Below are 27,222 nucleotides of genomic sequence, written 5' to 3'. Positions count from 1 at the left end.
CCATTTCCAGTCTACATTTTATATCTTCTCTACTTCGACCATCATCAGTTATTTTGCTCCCCAAATAGTAAAACTCCTTTACCACTTTAAGTGTCTCATTTCCCAATCTAATTCCCTCAGCATCACCTGACTTAATTCGACTACATTCCATTATCCTCGTTTTGCTTTTGTTGATGTTCATCTTATATCCTCCTTTCAAGACACTGTTCATTCCATTCTACTGTTCTTCCAAGTCCTTTGCTGTCTCTGACAGAATTACAATGTCATCGGCGAACCTCAAAGTTTTTATTTCTTCTCCATGGATTTTAATACCTACTACGAATTTTTCTTTTGTTTCTTTTACTGCTTGCTCAATATACAGATTAAATAACATTGGGGAGAGGCTACAACTCTGTCTCACTCCCTTCCCAACCGCTGCTTCCCTTTCATGCCCGTCGACTCTTACAACTGCCATCTGGTTTCTGTACACATTGTAAATAGCCTTTCTTTCCCTGTATTTTACCCCTGCCACCTTTAAAATTTAGAAGAGAGTATTCCAGTCAACATTGTCAAAAGCTTTCTCTAAGTCTACAAATGCTAGAAACGTAGGTTTGCCTTTCCTTAATCTTTCTTCTAAGATAAGTCGTAGAGTCAGTATTGCCTCACGTATTCCAATATTTCTACAGAATCCAAACTGATCCTCCCCAATGTCGGCTTCTACCAGTTTTTCCATTCGTCTGTAGAGAATTCGTGTTAGTATTTTGCAGCTGTGACTTATTAAACTGATAGTTCGGTAATTTTCACATCTGTCAACACCTGCTTTCTTTGGAATTGGAATTATTATGTTCTTCTTGAAGTCTGAGGGTACTTCGCCTGTCTCATACATCTTCCTCACCAGATGGTAGAGTTTTGTCAGGACTGGCTCTCCCAAGGCCATCAGTAGTTCTAATGGAATGTTGTCTACTCCCGGGGCCTTGTTTCAGCTCAAGTCTTTCAATGCTCTGTCAAACTCTTCACGCAGTATCGTATCTCCCATTTCATCTTCATCTACATTCTCTTCCATTTCTATAATATTGTCCTCAAGTATATTGCCCTTGTACAGACCCTCTATATACTCCTTCCATCTTTCTGCTTTCCCTTTTTTGGTTAGAACTGGGTTTCCATCTGAGCTCTTTATATTCATACAAGTGGTTCTCTTTTCTCCAAAGGTCTCCTTAATTTTCCTGTGGGCAGTATCTTTCTTACCCCTAGTGAGATAAGCCTCTACATCCTTACATTTGTCCTCTAGCCATCCCTGCTTAGCCATTTTGCACTTCCAGTCGATCTCATTTTTGAGACGTTTGTATTCCTTTTTGCCTGCTTCATTTACTGCACTTTTATATTTTCTCCTTTCATCAATTAATTTCAATATTTCTTCTGTTACCCAAGGATTTCTACTAGCCCTCGTCTTTTTACCTACTTGATCCTCTGCTGCCTTCACTACTTCCTCCCTCAGAGCTACCCATTCTTCTTCTACTGTATTTCTTTCCCCCACTGCTGTCAATTGTTCCCTTATGCTCTGCCTGAAACTCTGTACAACCTCTGGTTTAGTCAGTTTATCCAGGTCCCATCTCCTTAAATTCCCACCTTTTTGCAGTTTCTTCAATTTTAATCTGCAGTTCATAACCAATTGATTGTGGTCTGAGTCCACATCTGCCCCTGGAAATGTCTTACAATTTAAAACCTGGTTCCTAAATCTCTGTCTTACCATTATATAATCTATCTGATACCTTTTAGTATCTCCGGGATTCTTCCATGTATACAACCTTCTTTTATGATTCTTGAACCAAGTGTTAGCTATGATTAAGTTATGCTCTGTACAAAATTCTACCAGGCGGCTTCCTCTTTCATTTCTTAGCCCCAATCCATATTCACCTACGATGTTTCCTTCTCTCCCTTTTCCTACACTCGAATTCCAGTCACCCAGGACTATTAAATTTTCGTCTCCCTTCACTATCTGAATAATTTCTTTTATCTCATCATACATTTCATCAATTTCTTCATCATCTGCAGAGCTAGTTGGCATATAAACTTGTACTACTGTAGTAGGCGTGGGCTTCGTGTCTATCTTGGCCACAATAATGCGTTCACTATGCTGTTTGTAGTAGCTTACCCGCACGCCTATTTTTTTATTCATTATTAAACCTACTCCTGCATTACCTCTATTTGAATTTGTATTTATAACCCTGTATTCACCTGACCAAAAGTCTTGTTCCTCCTGCCACCCAACTTCACAAATTCCCATTATATCTAAATTTAACCTACCCATTTCCCTTTTTAAATTTTCTAACCTGCCTGCTCGATTAAGGGATCTGACATTCCACGCTCCGATCCGTAGAACGCCAGTTTTCTTTCTCGTGATAACAACGTCCACTTGGGTAGTCCCCGCCCGGAGATCCGAATGAGGGACTATTTTACCTCCGGAATATTTTACCCAAGAGGACTCCATCATCAGTTAACGATACAGTAAAGCTGCATGTCCTCGGGAAAAATTATGGCTGTAGTTTCCCCTTGCTTTCAGCTGTTCGCAGTACCAGCACAGCAAGGCCATTTTGGTTATTGTTACAAGGCCAGATCAGTCAATCATCCAGACTGTTGCCCCTGCAACTACTGAAAAGGTTGCTGCCCCTCTTCAGGAACCACACGTTTGTCTGGCCTCTCAACAGATACCCCTCCGTTGTGGTTGCACCTACGGTACGGCCATCTGTATCGCTGAGGCACGCAAGCCTCCCCACCAACGGCAAGATCCATGGTTCATGGGGGGGTTGTGGTATGATATTATAATTTTTATTTCTCTTGTCCCAAGCAGAGCACTAATCAAAATTTCTGCCAATGTAGGTCGAAATAAAGACCACAAAATACGTCCCATCGCGTAAAACTGTCAAAGGAACTGATCGCGTCCCCTTCGCCGTACCGCGCGTCGCGTGTGCGCTATCAGGTATGACAGTTTGACAACAGTTGGCAACTGTCTGACACTTTCGCATGGTCGCCGCGCCGCCTCGCATTCGCAACAGTGCGCTCACGTAGGATAGGCCCCCTTTATACGCACCGATATGTAATCAGATCTGTCTGTACAGACCGTGTTTGCGCAGACATGTCGTTGCGTGAAACTGGTTAATCAACAGAGTCTGAGCCTGTAAGCCGTATCTCAGACTAACCGCTCAGTCCACTGTTGCTTTGGCGAGCATACTGTCGTTGTTGGGTCGCTGTTGTGATAAGCAGAATTTAGTATGAGTGATGTTTCTGGAGATTCGCGGATTTACACCCGAGAGTTTGTAACAGAATTTATAGAACTTTACAGGTCGCTACCATCTTAGTAGAAAGATTAAGGAAAGGCAAACCTACATTTCTAGCATTTGTAGACTTAGAGAAAGCTTTTGACAATGTTGACTGGAATACTCTCTTTCAAATTCTAAAGGTGGCAGGGGTAAAATGCAGGGAGCGAAAGGCTATTTACAATTTGAACAGAAACCAGATGGCAGTTATAAGAGTCGAGGGGCATGAAAAGGAAGCAGTGGTTGGGAAGGGAGTGAGACAGAGTTGTAGCCTCTCCCCAATGTTATTCAACCTGTATAGTGAGCAAGCAGTAAAGGAAACAAAAGAAAAATTCGGAGTAGGTATTAAAATCCATGGAAAAGAAATAAAAACTTTGAGGTTCGCCAACGAATTGTAATTCTGTCAGAGACAGAAAAGGACTTGGAAGAGCAGTTGAACAGAATGGACAGTGTCTTGGAAGGAGGATATAAGATAAACATCAACGAAAGCAAAACGAGGATAAAGGAATATAGTCGAATTAAGTCGGGTGATGCTGAGGGAATTAGATTAGGAAATGAGACACATAAATTAGTAAAGGAGTTTTGCCATTTGGGGAGCAAAATAGTTGATGATGGTCGAAGTAGAGAGGATATAAAATGTAGACTGGCAATGGCAAGGAAAGCTTTTCTGAAGAAGAGAAATTTGTTAACATCGAGTATAGATTTAAGTGTCAGGAAGTCGTTTCTGAAAGTATTTGTAGGGAGTGTAGCCATGTATGGAAGTGAAATATGGACGATTAATAGTTTGGACAAGAAGAGAATAGAAGCTTTCGAAATGTGGTGCTACAGAAGAATGCTGAAGATTAGATGGGTAGATCACATAACTAATGAGGAGATATTGAACAGAATTGGGGAGAAGAGGAGTTTGTGGCACAACTTGACAAGAAGAAGGGATCGGTTGGTAGGACACGTTCTGAGGCATCAATGGATCACAAATTTAGCATTGGAGGGCAGCATGGAGGGTAAAAATCGTAGAGGGAGACCAAGAGATGAATACACTAAGCAGATTCAGAAGGATGTAGGCTGCAGTAAGTACTGGGAGGAGCTTGCACAGGATAGAGTAGCATAGAGAGCTGCATTGAACCAGTCTCAGGACTGAAGCCCACAACAACAACAACAACCATCTGCAAGGAAAATTATAAGCAAAGAATACAGTGATAGCAACAAAAAACGTGCTACCTGTCAGGCCGCCAAATGTTAATCGTGATATGGTTGTCAAGAAAATTAATAATCTGCATAGTCAAGGACCGAATTTTTTAAAAAAGTGCAACAGACAAGTAGTTCAGGGGCCGGCAGTGAATACATACATACACCAACATTGTGGTATTTTAAGCTTCTTTCTTTCCTGCAGGACCAGGAACTTCCTGGTCATCGACATCAGGCACTGATCAGAAAATACAGTAAGAGAAAGAATGTTGCAGACTTTATAAATATGCTCATTTTAATCAGCGTGACAAATTTGTGTACATATAAATAGTTATACAGATAAGTTCAACAAAAACGCATATCAGCACGTAAATTACAACACATTTCGAAGGCACTGTCGTTAGTTTAATCATTCTATAGTGTTTTTGGCTGTGAAATAGGCAACGAATTTTTGTCGAAAGTACTTGGTCTCTAATGCACAGTTTCTGTTGTGCCCTATCTGTAATCCCACTAGCTGATTTGTATCCTGGGCTACAGATCTACCGTATATTCTGGTGTAACATAAGCAGAAGCACACTTATGCCGCAAGAAATTGTGCAGAACACAGTATGCCTTCACAACAACATCTGTGTGCTCTGGTTGCAAAGCGACTGCTGTGTGGAAAATCCTAAATCTTGCAAATAAAATCCCAAATGCGTTTTCCACAGCTCTGCGAGCCCTTGACAAATAGTAGTTGAAGCACGTCACTCTTCTGTTAAATTCGATGTGTCTGCAATGAAAACGCCTCATCTCAGTTAAAAACAAGCGGCAGATCATCAATAGTTTCAGGTTTGCGAATTTTCAGCGTATTGTTCTTTACCCTTTTGTAGAACTCTGTATGTTCTAGAACACCTCCGTCAGAAATACGATCATTGACTCCAAAATCAACCATTATGAGCTCGTGGTTAGCGTTGACAATAGCCAACAAAATTATGCTGTTATATTCTTTGTAATTACAGAAGAATGGTCCGTTATTCGGTGGAGGAATAATACACACATGCTTTCAGGCTTAAGCCTAGTTCACAGGACGACACTAGGTTGCAGGCAACTGCGCTACTGGCCACTGCGCATGCGCGCCGCGCGTCTGCGCAACTCGTCGGTGAAACTGAACAGTTTCGGCGTGTTCCAACTCTGGTAACACTAGTTGTATGAGTTTTGAGGTTATGTGTGTTCGTAGAACGTAAACAAACTGAAATATGAAGTGGGGAACGAAGAATAATGTTCGCTTTTTGGATATCTATGCTTTACAGAGGTGTTTGTGGGATTTACGTGATGCTGATTACAAAAATAAGCAACATACTGCTGCTTCTAAGACCATCACTTGCGATCAGAACATAGGTAGTTTGACAATATCTAAGCTGCAGGGCAAAATTTATTGAATTAGGAGCACATATACAACTGAATTAAGAAAAATACATGCAAACGTAATTCTAGCTGTAGAACTTCTCTTGTCTACAAGACTAAAAATCCCATTGTTCGAGTTGGTCGACTCTTTTTCTTTCCAAAACATTGTTCAAATGGCTCTGAGCATTATGGAACTTAACTTCTAATGTCATCAGTCCTCTAGAACTTAGAGCTACTTAAGCCTAACTAACCTAAGAACATCACACACATCCATACCCGAAGGAGGATTCGAACCTGCGACCGTAGCAGACGCTCGGTTCCAGACTGTAGCGCCTAGAACCGCTCGGTCACAAAGGCCAGCCTTTTTTTTTTTTTTTTTTTTTTTTTAAGGAATATTGTTGACAGGAGGGAAAGCTACAAAAATCAAGAAGCTAAATTCTTTATTCAATATTCATCTATTTAAAATATCTCACAGTGCTCCCCATTCACATATGTTTGAATTTTGAAATATTGCCACTGTACAGATCTATCTTCAAGAGAAGGCGGCCGTTGTGACCGAGTGGTTCTAGGCGCTTAATTCTGGAACCGCGCGACCGCTACGACCGCAGGTTCGAATCCTGCCTTGGGCATGGATGTGTGTGATGTCCTTAGGTTAGTTAAGTTTAGGCCTAAGTAGTTCTGATGGCCTCAGAAGTAAAGTCCCATAGCGCTCAGAGCCATTTACCTTCAAGAGAGTAGTTTGCAAATCATTCTTTTCTTAATGTGGCCTGCTTCGAATAATTACTGCTGTCAGTGTTAATAATTATTATTGTTAATAATTATTGGTGTCGATGAAAAAGCGTCATCACCAACTAAAACCGCATCTAATAGCATGCCGAGTGTTCTCGATTGTAATTGGTGGAGATCTGAATGCAGATTTTGATATAACAACACATAAACGTACTGTGACTGAGTTGAAAAACCTTCTAAGACAGTGCAATTTGCACTCAATCAATAACAGGCCCACAAGAGATAAAGCATGTCTTGACAATATTTTTGTCAACTTTAAAACTGCAGAAGAAACATGTGCTGTTACAGCGTTTCCATTTTCAGATCATGACTCTGTATCTTTAAACTATACAAGTAGGTTCTGTATTGATAATAGTAATTTTCCTAAGCCTGTCCCAAAAGTTATAATCACCAGGCCTGTCACAGATGACAAAGTTGTTCAGCTCTGTAAGTCCCTTGCTGAGAGAGACTGGTTCAACCAATGTCATGGTGACACAAGTTATAGTCTTAGTGCTGATTTGTCAGGGAAACTATTATTTGAGAGATTTTTTAAAACATTTCTGGCACAATTTAATGACAACATCCCCATAAAGAAATGCAAATTAACTGACAAAGGCCTTACAAACAGGGCTACAAACAGACAAAATTCATGGTTCACTAAACAATTATCAAATATGAAAAACCAAGTTATGGTGTTGCACAATATATGTAACAATCAGAAAACAGAACATGCCAGATTAGCCTATATAAAATGCAGGAATGAGTATAAAAAAGCCATCGTGGAAGCCAAAAAAGCACATAATTTCAATACCATTGATAATTCCACAAATAAGTGCAAAGCTGCATGGAAATTAATAAATGGTGTTGCTAAAGATGTGAGAAGCAAAAAAATTAATATAAGTCCCCAAAAATTCAATGATTTCTTTATTAAATCTGTTGAAAATGTAGGAAATACTATAATCAAACCTGATATCAGTTCATCAGAGTTACTTTCTAAAAATGTTTGCAGAACACCAACAGACACAGGTACGTTTATGTTCTCCGAGGTCTCACCTAGTCATGTCCTAAGCATTGTAAAACGGATGAAATCTTCAGACAGTGTAGATATATATGACATATCCTGTAATTTACTAAAGAAAGTAATAGACTATATTGTGTACCCCTTAACATTCTGTATAAATAAATGCATATCTGAAGGATATTTTCCCGAAGAACTCAAAGTGGCTAGGGTAATTCCAATATATAAAAAGGGAGATATGGACTCACCTTCCAGTTACAGACCAATCTCCATAGTCCCAGCTTTTTCTAAAATACTGGAATGTGTAATTTACCAACAGCTATCTGTCTATTTTGAAAAATTAGGAATAATTAGTGAATCTCAGTATGGTTTTAGGAAAAAGTTGTCTACTTTGGATGCTATAGACTTTGTAGTCAAATACTTACATCAAGTGTTTGAGGATAAGGGCTATGCTCAACTCACATTTTGTGATCTAAGCAAAGCTTTTGACTGTGTAAAGCATAAGCCACTCCTAGAAAAACTGGAATTCTATGGCATTAGACATAACAGCCTTAAATTAATAAAATCATATCTTCAGAATCGTAAGCAAGTTGTTTGTGTAGGGAGAGAAATGTCGAGTATAGAGCAAGTCAAGGTAGGTGTTCCGCAGGGATCTGTGCTGGGCCCCTTTTTGTTCCTGATGATGATAAATGATCTGCCGTCGTTTATCAAGTCCACCACTGTGTTGTATGCAGATGATACAACATTTCTTCATGCTAGCGAGGATTTCAATAGCCTTAAAACTTGTGCAGAAAAGACAATTGACCAAGCATCCTATTGGTTCAAGGCAAATGGATTCCTCCTGAATGAAAACAAAACACAGCAGATGGTCTGTAGTCTTAGAGACAAGCTTCTGTCAGATGATCCAAGTTATGTCAAATTTTTGGGGGTATACATTGATGATAAATTATCTTGGGGTCAACATGTACAATATATTAGTGGTAAATTGTCAAGAGTTATTTACCTGTTAAGGCGACTTATGGATTGTGTTCCTGAAAAATATGTTAGAACATCCTACTTTTCCTTCTTTCAAAGTATAATAACATATGGAATTATTTTGTGGGGGAACTCTAGCTGTGTACATGACATATTAATACTGCAAAAAAAAGCTATTAGGATAATTACTGGTTCTGCATATAAGGCACACTGCAAACCATTGTTCTGTGAACAGAAAATCATGACTGTTATAAACTTGTACATATACTATGTTCTAATTTATACGAAGAAGAAATTACCAGAAACAAAAACCAGAGAAAATGTACACAGCCACAATACAAGAAGGAATAGGTGCCTCTATATTCCCTACCACAGATTGTCAAAGTCACTCAACAGCTACGAAATCATGGGGTACAAATTATTTAATAATCTTCCTCAATCTGTTCAAGAATTACCTGAACAATTATTCAAACAAACAATTCATGACTGGCTAGTCCTCCACCCATTCTATGACATAAGAGAATTTATCAACTGTAATATAATACTATAATGTTAACAAGAAACCTGTTGTTTCTTTCAAACTATTAATTGTATTTTAGTATGTATATGACGTTGTCTATTGCTGTAATGGCTGAATGACAATAAAATTATTATTATTATTATTATTATTATTATTATTGTAATGCATGCAGTGTGATATGTAATTTCGGTTCTAGCGACAGTGTTTCATGCATCACAATATCTTTATTCCTTATCGCATAATTAACTCTATTTAGAAGAAACGTTAACAGTTCTGGTGACATTTTAAGACAATTAAAACAACTTCTTGGGTCTTCCATTCCAAATTATTTCAGCAAGGATGCTGAGCAACCGAGCTGACGTCTATCAGTCACGAATCGAAAACCATTTCTTATTTTTTCTTATGCAGCGATTCCACGCAACAAGCTTTTAACTGCATCACAACTAGTGCGACGTGCAGCTGCCAAAACTTTCATTTCAGACACGACTCAGGAACTCACAAAACGACGAAACTGAAGTATATACTGGTTTCGCCATGTTTACATTCAAATTTGAGCCATTTGCGTGCAACTTATTCCACGCAACGAGTGGTGCAACCTAATGTCGTCATATAAACTAGGCTTTACATCTATGGCCCCCAGAGCATGTGCGAAATTCCATTTTTCTTCAAACTACATAGATGTCTCTCCAGTCTCCCTCAGAGTTTGGAAATTGAAAATATAAACATATTTTTTGTTGACAACCACAAAATCTCAGTAGAATATATTTCCTACTACCATACTGACTCCTTAAAACTGTTAATAATTTTAAAATATTAATGTTTAATAAGTTTTGTACTTCACATTGTTTCAGTTACCGGTAATCTAAAAATAGACTGACTGTCGCAGAACATGGAAGATGCTTAACAATGAAACAGTTAACCACCCTGACGAACGAGAGTTAGTGTTTTGGATGGAGGGCAATCTTCAGCGTGTAGTGTACAAAAATTAAATACACTGGAGAAAGAAGATGTCTCTCACATTTTAATAGGCCTACATTCCATACGTATAAATTTGTAAATACATTTGTTTAATAAATGTTACAACTTTCCTTCACTGTACAAGATTGAGAAACTTAACCACACTGAAAAATAATAAAGAGCTGTGCTAAACTTCTATTGTCACTTTCAAATATTGCTTCCATAATACTGTGTAGGTAACACAACATGTTTCTGGAATGATGTGACTTAATGATAATGACACCACAACATAAAGTTTAAGATCAGCATATCTTTTACCAGTTGCTAGAAATGGCAGTGTCACTAAAAGTCTCTGGTAAGCACTTACAGATTTTCTCATTACGCTATTATGTCTGTATGTATGGTATGACATGTCGCAAAAGTACCAAAAATGTTTTTCTCGTTCACACTCATATAGTAGAACCAGCCGTCTTTTTCAGATTTTAACTCCTTTAGAAGATTAACACGTGAGAGTGACGCGCGTTTTAGACGCCAGCCTTTGTCCACTTTTTACGTTGTGGCGTTGTTTTCAACTACCGAAATAAATAATAGCTGTAGACAGCAGGATTGCTTTATAAGCAAATTTACCCAGTTTTGCCAAAGCCGTTGCCCGATGAATTCCAGACTGAACAAAACTGTACCCACCGAGCGAGGTGTCGCAGTGGTTAGGACACTGGACTCGCATTCGTGAGGACGACGGTTCAAACCCGCGTCCGGTCATGCTGACTCAGGTTTCCAGTGATTTCCCTAAATCGCTTCAGATGGGACCTATGACATCTCTGTTTGGTCCCCTCCTTCAAATCAACCAAAACTGTACCTACGATCAGGACGCTTACATGCAACGTAAAATGCGCAGACAGCAACTGTGAATCTAGTCTGCACAGACCAATCGGAACGTGTAAAGCGCCCTTTAATGTTAACGTATTCTAGTGCTCTCTAATGAGACATGTTTGTAACATCATTTAGTTTAGTACTGATTGCGTAGAAAATAGGTGTATTAGTGTGCTTTTTAAGCGTACCATTAGTTTCATTTTTCTTTACTTACTATAGCAGAAAACACGAAAGATCGTACAGTCGGGTTACAGTCGTATTTTCTGTTTACGTTTTGCCGGAGCAGATCTAAAGCATTTCGTTTAATTGTTCTTTGCTCTCTCCAGTAAATTAACTCTAGCGCACCTCTTCATTATTTAACTCACATTTCCGGAAAGTAGCGTAAACTTTTAAATTGTTGTTTCGGAAACTTTGGACCGCTGTTCTCGTTTACATACAGTTGCGTACAGGCCAAATTTGTGGAATCATATTTTCGTGTTTAATTTAACTGACTTGTTCTTAATAAACTATTACGTTTATCATGAGTGAAAAGTGCTTGACTTGCCGTTGAATTGTTAGGTCGGGGCTTTGGTGTGACGGGTGCTGTAGTTTTTTCCACGTGGGTGACTGTAGTGGGGTGGGAATAAGGAAAGTAAATTAGACTCATCAGTGGTTTTGTAGGATATGTAGTAGAGACAGGATGAGGCTAGAACAGGAACAGGAGGGGAAAATTGCCGCCCTTCAGGCTGAGTTAGACAAGGCCAGGGGAGATCTTGACAGATTAAGGAGGGAGAAGGTAAAGAGAGGTGGGAAGTGGCAACAGGTAACAGGAGGAACAGGCCTAGAACTTTGTCTGACAGCTTCATGGTGAATGTGGAAAATATATTTGACCTGTTTCTTCAGTAAGAAGCTGGTGAGCTTGCAGTTGCAGGTGTAGACGGGGCACAACAAACTTTCAGCAGCGAATTGAAAAGTAAGAATGTAGGGAAATCAGTAAAGAGAAAGAAAGTGTTGTTGTTAGGTAGTTCCCATGGAAGGGGATGAACTAGGATCAGAATACAATGTCACCAATTTTTTTAAACCTAGTGCTAGTCTGGACCAGGTGATGGAGGATTTAGGATCACTTTGCAAAGATTTCTCTAAGGAAGACACTGTGATTATAGTGGGTGGGCCAGGTAATAGTACTGACAGAGATCCTGGGTACAGTACAGAGTGTGACCTAGCAAAGATTGCATCAGCATCGAAGCATACTAGTGTTGAGTTTGTATCTTATCTTGGGCACCATGACTGACCTCATTGGAAGTCTTCTGTCAAGAGAGTTAATTTGGAGTTGGAACAGCTGCTTATGTCGAGTGCAGGGTGACACATTGGTGTGGTTCCTGTTGATTCTCTCAATGAGTGAGATTATACTAGGCATGACCTTCACCTCAACAGGAAAGGGAAGAGTAAACTGGCTGGGGAAAATAGCAGGAAAGTTAAAGGAGGGGAGGCACTGTCATGAGTGATAAAATACCAGTGGTTATAGGGTTCAGAAAAGACCCTTCCTTAGGGTAGGGAGGACAGAAAGAAACCAAATTTTAAGAGAGGTTAGGATTGAGACAAACCTTCAGTTTGAGAAAGAAACCAAAAAAACATAATTCTAGCTTATTACATCAGCATGAACAACTGTCAGTTAATAATTTTCAACTATCAGCAGAAATTTCAACTCTACCCAATTTTAACTCATCCATGTGAAATGGCAGCTATCTTTATTGCATCAAAATATTTGAGGACTGAGAAATAAAATTATTGAATTAATTATCTGCATAGATGGATTAAGTCCTCAAACCTAGCTGACGTAATCTGTCTCTCTGAACATCATGTAACCAGTGGTATAGAAATTTTGTGTGTTACAGGATTTAGGTTAGCATCTCACTTTTGTAGAGCAGAAATGGAGAAAGGAGGAGTTGCCACATTCATCAGGAACTGTCATAAATTTTAGAACATAGACATTCATAAATTTTGCCTAGAACAGCATATGGAAGCACATGCAACAGAAGTAGAATTTCACAAAAAATCCTTCATAATTTTTAGTGTATATCGAGTACCTGCAGGTAACTTTAATCTGTTCATAAACCACCTTGAAGCTGTACTGGCCCATTTAACAACCAAAAACAAAGAAATAGTGGTTGCTTGTGACTTCAATATAGATTTCCTTAAAGACTCTCCCAATAAGAACTTATTTGAGTTAGTAATACTATCATTCAACTTAATTCCCTCTGTAAAGTTCCCCACTAGGGTAGCCAATTGCTCACAAACAGCCATTGATAGTATCTTTATAGAAAAATCCAATGAACAAAATTATATTACAAAACCAATAGTCAATGGCCTCTCACACCATGACCTGCAGTTCCTTCTGTTAAATGTTAATACTGAACAGGATATAAAATCTGTTAAATCTGAGCTCAAGAGGGTAATCCATAAGCTAAAACTTATTTTGGAACACTCCTCAGAGACATTCACTGGAGTGATGTTAACAGTTCTCATGCCATGAATGACAAATATAACACCTTTGCTAATAAAGTGCTTACCTTATTTGAACAGTTTTCCCCCAAAACTAACCAAGGTTAGAGCAAAGTCTACAAAGAAGTCATGGATTACTCAAGGAATAGAGGTATCTTGTAAACAAAAAGAAAACTGTATCTGTCTACCTGAAACAGCTCTGATGTTGACGCTATAGCACATTACAAGATATACTGCAAAATATTAAAGACTGTAATATGGATATCAAAGCAAATATATTACAAGAAAAAGATAGTCATATCAGATAGCAAAATAAAGACTATATGGGATATAATGAAGGAGGAGACCAGTAGAACCAGATATGAAGAGGGACAAATAGCATTAAGAGTAAATGATACATTGGTGATAGACAAGTATAATGTTGCAGAACTTTTTAACAAACATTTTATAATTGTTACTGAAAAGATGGGGTTGTCAGGTTCTGTAGATGCTGCTATTGAATACCTAGACCAGACTTTTCAAGTAACTTCCATAACACGAATTTGACCCTCGCTACCCCAGCAGAAGTAATGTCCATCATAAAATATTTAAAATCAAAAACATCTAGTGTGTATGATGAAATATCAACAAAGTTAATTAAAGAATGTAATTCTGAGTTAAGTAACACATCAAGGTATCTGAGTAACCAGTCATTTATCAGTGGAATATTTCTTGAATGGTTGATATATGCTAAAGTTAAGTCACAAGAAAAAGAAATAGCATCAAATGTCTGTCCAATTTCCCTTTTTCCTGCATTCTCAAAAAATTTAGAAAAGGTAATGTACAATTGGATTTATAACCATCTTATCACAAATAACATACTGTCAAAGTCACAGTTCGGATTTCTAAAGGGTTCTGATACTGAGAAGGCTATTACACTTACAGTGAAAATGTACTTAATTCATTGGGCAAAAAATTGCAGGCAACTGGTATATTTTGTGATCTGTCAAAGGCATTTGACTGTGTAAATCACAATATCCTTTTAAGTAAATTAGAATATTATGGTGTTACAGAAAATGCTGCAAAATGGTTCAAATCTTATATCTCTGGCAGGAAACAAAGGGTGTTATTAGGAAAGAGACATCAGGCATCATCCAACTGCGAACTAATTACATGTGGGGTCCCACAAGGTTCCGTCTTAGGGAATGACCTTTCATCAGTAACATTACCAGATGCCAAGTTCATTTTGTTTGCTGATGAAACAAACATTGCAATAAATAGCAAATCAAGTGTAGTCTTAGAAAGATCAGCTAATAAAATATTTGTGGACATTAATCACTGGTTCCTAGCCAATTCTTTGTCACTAAACTTTAAAAAAACACACTACATGCAGTTCAGAACTTGTAAGGGGTGTCCCACGAGTATATGCCTAACATACGATGACAAGAAGATAGAAGAAGTGGACAGTGTTAAATTCTTGAGATTACAGCGTGATGATAAATTCAACTGGGAGGAGCACACCACAGAACTGCTTAAGTGTCTTAACAAATCTCTACGTGCAATGTGAATTGTGTCAGACATAGGGGATATAAAAATGGAAAAGCTGGCATACTATGCTTATTTTCATTCCATAATGTCATATGGGATTATTTTTTGGGATAATTCGTCAAGCCAAGCTAAAGTTTCTTGGGCACAAAAATGTACAATAAGAGTTATATGTGGTGTGAACTCAAGAACATCCTGCAGAAGCCTGTTTAGGGAACTAGGGATACTAACTACTGCTTCCCCAATATATTTATTCCTTAACAAAATTTTTCATTAAAAACATATCACTTTCTCAAACCAACAGCTCAATTCATGGAATCAATACTAGAAATAAGAATAATCTTCACAAGGATTTAAAGTCACTTACTCTTGTACACAAAGGTTTGCATTATTCAGGAACACGCATTTTCAATAAATTGCCAGCAACCATAAAAAGCTTAACAACCAATGAAATTCAGTTTAAGAGAAGCCTAAAGGATTTATTGGTGGTGGCCAACTCCTCCTACTCCATTGATGTATTTCTCAGTAGAACCAACTGTGTGTGTGTGTGTAATTTAACTTCTGCACCATTTCATTGCAGTAATGTGTTCATTGTAAATAAGTACTGTAGTAGTTCTATTATATGTTTACTACCTTATAAATAAACATTTTTTAAATTTTAAATTCAGTGCATTAATGCAATCTTAGTAAATGAGTGTTTGTAAAATGAATATTTCATATAGTGTTCATTAAAAAAAATGACTATCATTCCACTTGGGACCTATGGAAGGTACATTAGCTTATCTGTTTCAGTTGTTAATATTTGTCATGTATTATTGTTTTTCTGACATGTTCTACATCCTGGAGGACCTCCTAACTACAGATCAATTGGAATGAAAGTAAATCTAATGTAATCTAAAGAAGTTCAGGTAGCGGAAGGACTGGGGAAGGAAACTGACCACGTCCTTTTCAAAGAAAGCATCCCACTTAAAAACTGTTTGGCATTCATCAACCAGCTAGAGAAACCACTGACAAATGTTTGTATGCACAGTTACTTGCACTTTTCAATAATAACAGCGTATTCTATTGATTTGCAAATCATCTTGGGGTACATGTAAATACTGACAACCATTTTTAATTCTTATTTCAAGGAATATAATTCAAAAAGAATCTGCATGCTCATATTTTTATTTTTCTGTGGGGAATGTCCACTATGCTTCATGGACCACCATGTGTGATGAAAGCTAACACATTTAATTTTGATAGCAAGTCTAAAAGACAGTTGATGGAACAGAGGCAATCGGGATCTGCAAATAAAAGAAACTAACTAGGACTTGCTGTGTCACTTAAGAAACCAGTGACAACTTTCTTTTGAAATCTTATATGGGAAATGTTGACCGTCTCACATGTGGAAGACCATTACCAAATGACACTGTTCATCCTTCGACGAGCTGAGATGTATCTTATGAACAAAGAGTTCAGAGTTATATGTACATGACTTTTAGTTTCAACAAGACGATGAGCTGATTCTGTGTGTGTATATGGAAACAAAGCTGATCGAAGTGCAGTGAGTCAGATGGATCATATATTAAATGACATCTGCAATGGACTACAGACATAATTATTTTATATCTTTCCCTAGGTTAAACTGATTGAGCCACAGTGGGTGCACATTTCCTACTGATTGACATTTGTACTACCATTTTACAGAAATTCATTAGGTACATTATGAAAATATGCCCCACTGTCAATCATCAACAATGTATGACAGTGAAGTTAATATAATCACATATTTGTTCAGCATGTGCAATTATTGCATAATTGTCACATGAAATTTATGTTATCTCACTGCAGTAAATAAGTTTCTGTGAGAGCACATTTCATCTTAAATAGGAGAACAGTCAGTGGCTAACATCCCATTCACCTCATATTAACATCATTTGAGATGGATGATTATCTCAGATGACAAGGTCAGGGAGGGAAATTTGCTGAAGATTTTCTGCCTGGTCTAACGCGTCTATGCTACTGCCCTAACAAACAACAGTAAAAGGTCCACAATATCCAATCAAAGTGTGCTCAACATTAGTGCACAGAAGGAATGAATAAAATTGGAACACAGCAACAAATTCAGTATGCAATAACAATTTCAATTTGTTTATTAATGCATTTTAACTTTCAATTATATCCACAACTGATGTAATGCAAAATCTGCTCGTTCCAAATAAGAATGGCATATAAAGCTTTTTAGGAAAAACTTGACATAACTAAACATATTCTTAATTAATATTCTTCAAGCTCAAAACTGCCAGGCAGACAATTAAGTACCATGTTTTTAACTGAACTGAAAATTGACAGTAATTCACTTTTTGCAGTGAATATAATGTCAATTATGATAATCTACAAATAAGACAGGTCAAACAATTAACTTATAAATGAATGTTATTGCATAAGTTCTTGTATCACCACATTAATGTGTCTGAATAGGCATCTCTTTCTATACACGCAGTTCAGTGTAATATAGATTTAAACATCTCAAAATGCTTTTCATTTTAAAGGAGAACTGTTGTCTCCACAAAGATCACAATACAACACATGATTATCAATTATTGACAGTGCAGTACAAAACAAATGTTCATGAATATTTTTCCTTCCAAATATTTGGTCCAGTTGAACATCATATATACAGTAAACTTTCTGTATTTTAAACTTAACTGAGCTATACAAAAAAATCTAACACTTCACAGAGGCAATGATGTTATGATTAACACCTACAAACTATGTGATTACATACAGTTATTAACAAATGTCAAGATTTTTAAAATTTAAATAACAAGCTTATTTTTTGCGTAAACGTAGTAATACAAAGATTAATTACATACACGAAGTTTACGAGTCGTCTGCAAACGTCTGAATCAGGTACACAAGGAACCATGAATAACACACATACTTCGAAAATTGTGAATTTCACCATTTAATAATGATTGCTACATTCTATGTTGTGTAAAAAATGCAAACAGATGTATCATTCAAATAAATAACAATAAACACAATTAAAACAGATTTGCATTCAAACCCAGTCATCTACATGGTCACAAATGTGCTATACATTCCATGTATCTGAATTAAACTACTGGCAAACTGCGATTTTTCTGGAAACACGAAATCAATTGTTTCCAGTCACTATTAAGTCTTCACCACACATGGGTTTCACGTATCTCACTAATAATGCTACTTGCATTTTGCAGAGCCTGAAAAAAAAAAAAGAAAGTAGGTTTATTGCAACAAGTATCATTACTGCTAGCATAAGATACTACACAGTTAATCACAGCAGTGAAGTCCCCTTCCTCAGCATCCTCTAATCACGAATTTTGATGATAAAGTGTTAAGGGAGGAGCTGAGTGGGCAAGGCTTAAACGCACCTGTTCTGTGCGTTAACAGGTTACCTCTGGAATCCAGTGACATTTGTACAATATATGATTACATGAGTGGAGAGAAAGAGAATGGGGTGTAACTAACCTAAGTGTAAAATCTTAATTCCTTACAGCTTGTATAATTTCCTCCACCGAATGTGTCAGCATCAAATTATTATTCTTTTCACACTGCTTATGTAAATGCTCTTCCATTTCTCCTTATTTCCATGTGCCAATACCAACAGTGACATACACAGTTGCTACAGTAACTACATATGCACTAAAAGAAGAAAGATCAGTGTTTAATGGCCTGACAACAACACCTTTTGAGAGTGGACATAAGTTCAGCTAGAGCAATGACAGGAAACAAAACTGGCCGTATCTGTTTTAAGGGAACCATGCTGGCATTCACCTTAAGCTAGAGGAGAAAATAGGGATTTGAACTCTACTCTTCGCAAACGTGAGTCGAGTGCATTAAGTGTTGTGCAACCTAACTCAGCACCTTACAGTGATTATATAGTATGCTAGACGTATTCCTTTCACCTATCCATACCACTTGCAGATAGTACATGGCAAAAACAAAGGACTCATTCTGTATAAGTTCCAAGTTCTTTAACTCTGTCGTCGTCGTCATTACATGAGATGTACACTGGATAAATTGTGATTTCCTCAATTTGTTTTGAATTGAAAGCCGTCACAAACTTAATGGTAAAGTCTACAATGCACAATGCCTTTCTCGTATCACACTGAGGTGTCTTTAATGTTTCTGTGATACTCTCACAGGCCCCTCCCCTAAAATTAATAGAATACCCTACAAATACAACCTTATGTATGATAATGGAACTATTTCTTAAACCCCCTCCAACTGATAACATCAACAAAAAAATTGTTTACATATTGAACTTTCAAACACTCAATACCCACAAACTAGCTGTTAGTATGAGCACTGGGACTGTACAGTGATTTGTAGCTAATCTTATACTGCCACGTCAATAATGTGTAATAACAGCTATTTAGCAATTCACAATGAATCACTGCAAAATCCTTTAGCACATTGTGACAGAAATAGCCTGTTAGTAAGAAATTACTGTTCAAGCTGGGTAACTAAACAACAGGATACACTGAGGTTTGATAAAGGACAGTGATCGCTATATTACAACCACTTGAACACGTGTACTCATTATAATACCATGTGAAATTTATAATTAATCATAACACAAGGTAACAGCCATCATCACCCTGTAGGTAGTAAGACAAAGTGACGAGAATGTGAAAGAACAATATTTTATGAAACTGGATAGTTCATACAACGCCTCCATAAACTGCTGAACCTCAATGACACTATAAATGAAAAGAAGTTTTACTCAATTTAACTGACATGTTTGCGTATATTTGGCATTGACTATACCATGCCATGAATTTCTCGTACACGATCCAAACTCTTACACAGTTGTAGAGGTTATATGCTGCAAATAACATTTATATATTAAAAACTTGCTGCCTTTGGTGTTATTAGTGAAAAGTACAAATTGTTTCACGTATCACAACCTCTGACACATCCAACCATGTTGCACTTTCTCCTTAGATGGTGATTTATTTATTGAGATGAAAACGCATCTTTACATTACATACAACCTGTACAGAAATATTTCATTTAACAACCAGTGGATTTTCACACTCTATACTGATCCCATACCTCAACTACATTACTTAATGATACTCCCGGTAACCCAGTATCCTTCAGCATCACACAGATTCAGTCATTTATTCAAACAATGAGTCGTACATCCCATCATGAAGGATCGGGGATGTGTAACAGGTCAAGTTTTACATTAATGTGCAGAAGCAGCCAATTACAGTTAACACTAAACTACTCACATTAACAATTACACACTGAAGTAAATCACTGCTCTTCCTCTACACTACTGAACTGCTGTGTTTACCTACTACAATCAATACCTTTTCCACACTTTTCATGTAACTTTAAAAAATTACAAAACCCCAATTAGCAATGTAATTGCAGCCTACTGACCAATTCCAGACCTTTGCTCTTATATAAGTTTTATTTTTCGGGAACACATTGATAGGTCTTTTTTTTATTATAGTTTGTTTCAATATCTTCTCGTGAATTTATCCGATTCTCTAATTCATTGACAGCTTTTACACTTCTGATGTGTACATAAGAAATTTAACAGAAGTCCGAAGGTGGTTACAAGACACAGACATATGTTACATACGTATACACGACAGCAAAGTGCAGACAAGACATAAATCTAATGACAGATCATGAAATTAGTTACATTGTGCACCACACTTTTGTAGGACACGATACACACTTGCATGTGTAGTTAAATTTAAGTTCTACTGTCAGGTCCTAACCTAGCCACCACTCCGAAATCAGCACATATTCAGTGAGAGGCGCGAGGGGGAGGCAGAGGCGCGCGGGGGAGGCAGAGGCGCGCGGGGGAGGCAGAGGCGCGCGGGGGAGGCAGAGGCGCGCGGGGGAGGCAGAGGCGCGCGGGGGAGGCAGAGGCGCGAGGGGGAGGCAGAGGCGCGAGGGGGAGGCAGAGGCGCGAGGGGGAGGCAGAGGCGCGAGGGGGAGGCAGAGGCGCGAGGGGGAGGCAGAGGCGCGAGGGGGAGGCAGAGGCGCGAGGGGGAGGCAGAGGCGCGAGGGGGAGGCAGAGGCGCGAGGGGGAGGCAGAGGCGCGAGGGGGAGATACTGCGATACACCACTTGGGAATGTTTCCCTTCAAATCAAAAATCTATGTATTTTTTTACGAAATAATGTGCCAATAATTCCCATGCAGTTCCTATATTTTTCACAGGAGTTGCCACATCTGTGACAGTTTGGGACAATATTTTGTATAATTGAGAAGAGGCACTGCCATAGGTCATCTTTATTGCTGCCAATGTCCCATCACTCTGACTAATACTGAAGTTTAGCTCAATCTGACATTTTGTTCAATAATGTAACTAAGAACAATGCTACACACAATGTAGGAGTCGTTAGGAGACCAAGCACTGGAGGTACTTCCAACTTTTAATGAGCTTAATCACTTCATAACTATGGAGTCCAAGGTTCAAAGAAATTTAACTGTGTAACATTTGTAAACACTACTAGAAATCCAATGCCTTGCCAGTGACATTTTATTAATTACACCATTTTTTTTTGTTTATCTCCATGAACATCATTTCATTAAGTGTAAATGGCAATAACTTTATAATCATAATGCCACAGAAGTGAGTGTAAATTAACAGCTGGAACATTGAAAATTTTAAGGGACTGAACAAAAAATGTAAAAATTGGGAAAAATGTCAATTTTGGGAATGTGAAAGTGGGGTTACACTGCACTGCATATTAAGCATTTAAGTAACTTCAATAATTTCAATAAAACTTTGTGGCAAAATTTGTAAGGACATGCGGAAGATAGATAATGAATAAACCATTGATAGAAACATATTTTAATTTCTACATGAGAAATTAACACTTGTCAACTATGTAACATGTTGATGTCTCATGTTACAAATGTTGCTCAACATGATGACCATATGTATTCACAACAACCTGAAAGTACAATAGAGACTGCTCTATCCGTGCCCAAAACAATGGTAAACCACGCAATGTTCAGCTGTCAAGACACAGCTTGTGCACTGCTCAAAGACTGGAAATTACATAAAGCATTCTCAGCCAAGGCAACAGTAACTTCTTCAATAATTTGTGATGCAATTGGTTGTCAGCCTACTGGAGAAATTCCCTGATCGCTAAATAATTCGAACTTCCAAATCAAGTTCAACAACCCCAGTGCTGAAAAAGGACCTCTCCATATTTCTTTAATGCATCAATATTCACTAAAAGCAGTAGCACTATTATTATTGTTCTGAGATTTACGAGTCAAGTCCTGCTCACTCTTTCCAGACCCCATGTTGACTCTCTGCAACTGTAATGCACACTGATTTTCGTGTTTTAACCCTATGTTGCCATACCAGTATTGGCACCTAACAACAAGTCATGACACACACATTACTAACAACACAAACTCTGCAGTGGACAGTCTGAACATCATTCCTATGAAGTTGGGTACACAGTTTTCCTTCTACACTGGCTCAAGAAGCGAAAGTTTAATTATAAGGACTCTGTCAATTTCGCAGTTAACCCTAAGTTCACTCTTTATTGTTTTATACAACTGAGGTTTAAATTGTTGGCTGTGAACCAGTTATCAGTGTGTTCAATTAAGCTCTAGGCTATGCCTGATGTGGATGTGTGAATCCTTTCAGAAGTATCCTCATGTGTCAATACACATTCCAGTTTTTGAAGAGTCCTCCATGTCCCTGGTAGATCATTTACACAGGTCAAAAACAGGAGGGGGCCAGCACTGAATCTTGCAGGACTCCATATTTAATGTTTCTCCACTGTGAGTTTTGTTTTATACCTGTGGCATAATTTGTTAACGGGACCATTTTCTGACAAGATTTGACTACCCATGCAACAATGGTGCCATTAATGCAATTACATATTCATTTCCAAAACAGAATCTTATGATCCACGCAACTGAAGCCCTTAAGCAAGTTCACAGAAAATACCAACACTGTAATTTTTCTTGTTTAGTACTATTGAACTAAGTTGGTGAGTTCATATATTGCTTTCTTTGTAGAGAATCCTTTACAAAGGGAACCATGCAGTTGCTAAAATGTTACTCTTAGGTAGGAAGTTCAATATTCCGTTGTAAGACATGTTTTCAAACATTTTTACGAATGCACAGAGGTGGAAGCAGAATCCATAATTAAAGGTCATTTCCTTACCTCTACTTTTATAAATGGGAATTACTACTGCACATATCAGTTTTTCAAGAGATATCACTTGACTCATATTGACTGAATGAAAGAGGTAAATCTAGCAGGGCCACTATCAAATTCGACAGATGGTTTCAATACTTCGGTGAAATACCATCCTAGCAACAAGAGTTGCTGCTTTTCAGTAACCTAATGAATTTTGAGATCTCTTTAATATTTGACTTGGCAAAACTTTGATTTGCTGGTGGAGTTTGCAATGCTTGTCTAAGTACATCTAAAACCTCCACTTCCAATGGACCATTTTTCCTTTGATTTATGAAGTACTGATCAAATCTAGTGGCCAATGAGCTAAATTTATCATCTGTTCACTGCTACTGCCATCAGTGATTGGATATAGTTTTCCTTACTGAGTTAATTAGTATCATGCCTACAAATGTTCCCAACTGCCTTCTCTTTGTTCTTGGATTTTATTTTTATGCATAATGCATGGTTTATGTCTTCTGATGACATGGTGAGGAATTTGACAAGACTGCTTGTAGTGCAGTGTGCCCATTCCTCAAACAGTATACACTCCTGGAAATTGAAATAAGAACACCGTGAATTCATTGTCCCAGGAAGGGGAAACTTTATTGACACATTCCTGGGGTCAGATACATCACATGATCACACTGACAGAACCACAGGCACATAGACACAGGCAACAGAGCATGCACAATGTCGGCACTAGTACAGTGTATATCCACCTTTCGCAGCAATGCAGGCTGCTATTCTCCCATGGAGACAATCGTAGAGATGCTGGATGTAGTCCTGTGGAACGGCTTGCCATGCCATTTCCACCTGGCGCCTCAGTTGGACCAGCGTTCGTGCTGGACGTGCAGACCGCGTGAGACGACGCTTCATCCAGTCCCAAACATGCTCAATGGGGGACAGATCCGGAGATCTTGCTGGCCAGGGTAGTTGACTTACACCTTCTATAGCACGTTAGGTGGCACGGGATACATGCGGACGTGCATTGTCCTGTTGGAACAGCAAGTTCCCTTGCCGGTCTAGGAATGGTAGAACGATGGGTTCGATGACGGTTTGGATGTACCGTGCACTATTCAGTGTCCCCTCGACAATCACCAGTGGTGTACGGCCAGTGTAGGAGATCGCTCCCCACACCATGATGCCGAGTGTTGGCCCTGTGTGCCTCGGTCGTATGCAGTCCTGATTGTGGCACTCACCTGCACGGCGCCAAACACGCATACAACCATCATTGGCACCAAGACAGAAGCGACTCTCATCGCTGAAGACGACACGTCTCCATTCGTCCCTCCATTCACGCCTGTCGCGACACCACTGGAGGCAGGTTGCACGATGTTGGGGCGTGAGCGGACGACGGCCTAACGGTGTGCGGGACCGTAGCCCAGCTTCATGGAGACGGTTGCGAATGGTCCTCGCCGATACCCCAGGAGCAACAGTGTCCCTAATTTGCTGGGAAGTGGCGGTGCGGTCCCCTACGGCACTGCGTAGGATCCTACGGTCTTGGCGTGCATCCGCGCGTCGCTGCGGTCCGGTCCCAGGTCGACGGGCACGTGCACCTTCCGCCGACCACTGGCGACAACATCGATGTACTGTGGAGACCTCACACCCCACATGTTGAGCAATTCGGCGGTACGTCCACCCGGCCTCCCGCATGCCCACTATACGCCCTCACTCAAAGTCCGTCAACTGCACATACGGTTCACGTCCACGCTGTCGCGGCATGCTACCAGTGTTAAAGACTGCGATGGAGCTCCGTATGCCACGGCAAACTGGCTGACACTGACGGCGGCGGTGCACAAATGCTGCGCAGCTAGCGCCATTCGACGGCCAACACCGCGGTTCCTGGTGTGTCCACTGTGCCGTGCGCGTGATCATTGCTTGTACAGCCCTCTCGCAGTGTCCGGAGCAAGTATGGTGGGTCTGACACACCGGTGTCAATGTGTTCTTTTTTCCATTTCCAGGAGTGTATTTTGGTTTCCAATTTTCAGTGGTTCACCTAGTCATTCTCTGAAAAATTGGACTAATTTTTCTATCCATCTGAAAAAATTAGACTAATATATCAAACAAAGTCCAGCATAGAACAACAACAATACTATGAAAGGACAGATTGCTACTCACTGTATAGAGGACACAATGAGTCACAGACAGACCCAATGGAAAAGACTGCTACACATTTTAGCTTTCAGCAAATGGCCTTCTTCCAGAGTCTGACCACAGCTGCCAGAGGCAGAGGTCATGTGTGTAGCAGTCTTTTCATTGTGCCTGTCTGTCACTCTTTGTCTGCTCTATAGAGTGAGTAGTAATCTTAAGAATAATATATCACTTAAATTTTGTTTTTACTAGAAGAAACCTACGGCATCTCTTGTACAGTGTCAAGAGGCTCAAGCTATAAAGGTAACCATTATACAGATAGACAGAAATTTAGAGAATCACCACCACAAAGTACATACTTTTAACATATCGGCTGCATCTTTTCTACGCTGAGCAACATGTTCCGCTTCACTCAACAGCTCCTCAGCCTGCGCCGATTTGTAAAGATGTGCAACCAGCTCAGACTGGAGGTTATCTTTCACATAATTTACAAGAAAATGCATTACAGCCTTTGGTACAGTATCCTGAATTGATTTACGTACTATATAGAAATATACTTTTATGAGGCGTTCTGAAACAAAACAAGAAGTCAGACATCAGAAAATGCATGATTAAGAATAAGAATGACTTAAAAGCCTGAATTATACACCAACCTATTACATCACAGTCCCTTTTCTCTTTTTCTGAAAGTTTCCTGTTTGTCTGTACAGGAACTTCAGGTAGCAAATTTACTGGCTTTTGAGGTGAAAGCACACCTTTTGCTTCAAAAACATGGTTTGGTAAAGCAGAAGAATTAAGTTCTATAGATTTATCTCTAATACTTTGGTTTTCTTTGTTGTCCATTCGACCAGCAGGAAACAAGTTTGATAGCCACCCACTGGCATCAGCATTTGACTTGGCACCAAAGGAGTTCTGCAAAACACACAAATCTTTAGCTGTACCACAATATACACATATCTAGTTACAACTAAATTAATGAAAGTACTATATTACCTTGGCCCCTTCCAGTTCTACTGGTGTGTAAGGGAAATTATTTTCAGGATATTTTAGATTTGTAGGCTTTGGTGTTGGTGTATCTTCTTCAGCCGGTGGCGTTGAGAACAAGCACGACGCAAGTGCTGCATCTTTATTAAAATCTGGGTGCCTCGTATTAATATATGCAAGTTCAATTGCTACCAGGTTTTCTACCTGAAAAAAGATAAGTCGCATCTAAATAAAAAAGTTAAATTAAGAAAACTGTATACTGAGTTGGTTATCATATACAAAGAGCACTGGGTCTGTCACATGAGCTAGCTGACAAATTCACTTCACAAAATGTTAGAAATTTGCAGGCATCACATGAAATATTACATTTACAGAATTCATCCTGTTCGTAAAAGGATGATATAAAGTATCTGATTTGAAAGTGTAACACATTTCTCTTTTCATTAATATAGGAGTTTCAGGTGGCTAGCAATGTGTAAGACCTTTTCTTCCCCATTTTTCACAAAAGTTTATTTAACTTTCTCTTACATTTTGGGATACTATTCATTATTCTGCCTTGCTCATCATCACAATGCCCTACCACCAGTTTGGTTATGTCTTACAGCTTTGAAAGTTTCATACAAACATAACATTCTCATATCTCACTGAGACGCATTGCAATCTAGAGCACAAAACAGGGTGAAAATTATATAAGTATATGAAATAAAATCATCGTAACTTCTAAACAGTTTGCATTAGGACGTTCAAACTGCACAGTTGGCCATGGGGCATGATGGGAATTCGTATGTGCATGTATGGTTTAGTTTAGCGACAAAGCCCACTTTCATTTGGATAGGCTCGTCAGTAAGCAAAATTGGCATGTTTGGGGGAATGAGAATCTGCATTTCATGATTGAGAAGTCTCTTCAGCTTCAACTGGTGACTGTGGGGTGTACAACGTCCAGTCACCGAATAATCAGTGTGATATCCC

The 27,222-nt window shown here is 38.8% G+C and overlaps 1 protein-coding gene across 5 annotated transcripts in view; it reads right to left on the bottom strand.

Moving 5' to 3' along the window:
* Positions 1-17,900: 17,900 nt before the first annotated feature.
* LOC126184997 (dynamin-1-like protein) overlaps positions 17,901-27,222 on the bottom strand; it is an 81,331-nt gene continuing 72,009 nt past the window's right edge. For all 5 annotated transcript variants that reach the window (XM_049927711.1, XM_049927712.1, XM_049927710.1 and 2 more), the window contains exons 11-14: positions 26,263-26,457; positions 25,923-26,181; positions 25,629-25,840; positions 17,901-18,201 (exon numbers count right to left, since the gene is read on the bottom strand). In XM_049927711.1, coding sequence (XP_049783668.1) covers positions 18,145-18,201; positions 25,629-25,840; positions 25,923-26,181; positions 26,263-26,457 — 723 coding nt within the window. In that variant the 3' untranslated portion in view covers positions 17,901-18,144. The remainder of the gene's footprint in view (positions 18,202-25,628; positions 25,841-25,922; positions 26,182-26,262; positions 26,458-27,222) is intronic.

The sequence above is a fragment of the Schistocerca cancellata genome, chromosome 4 (assembly GCF_023864275.1).
Source record: "Schistocerca cancellata isolate TAMUIC-IGC-003103 chromosome 4, iqSchCanc2.1, whole genome shotgun sequence".
Classification (NCBI taxonomy): Eukaryota; Metazoa; Arthropoda; class Insecta; order Orthoptera; family Acrididae; genus Schistocerca; species Schistocerca cancellata.
Note: the sequence above shows the minus strand (reverse complement) of the source record. Positions and strands in the feature narration are given on the sequence as shown.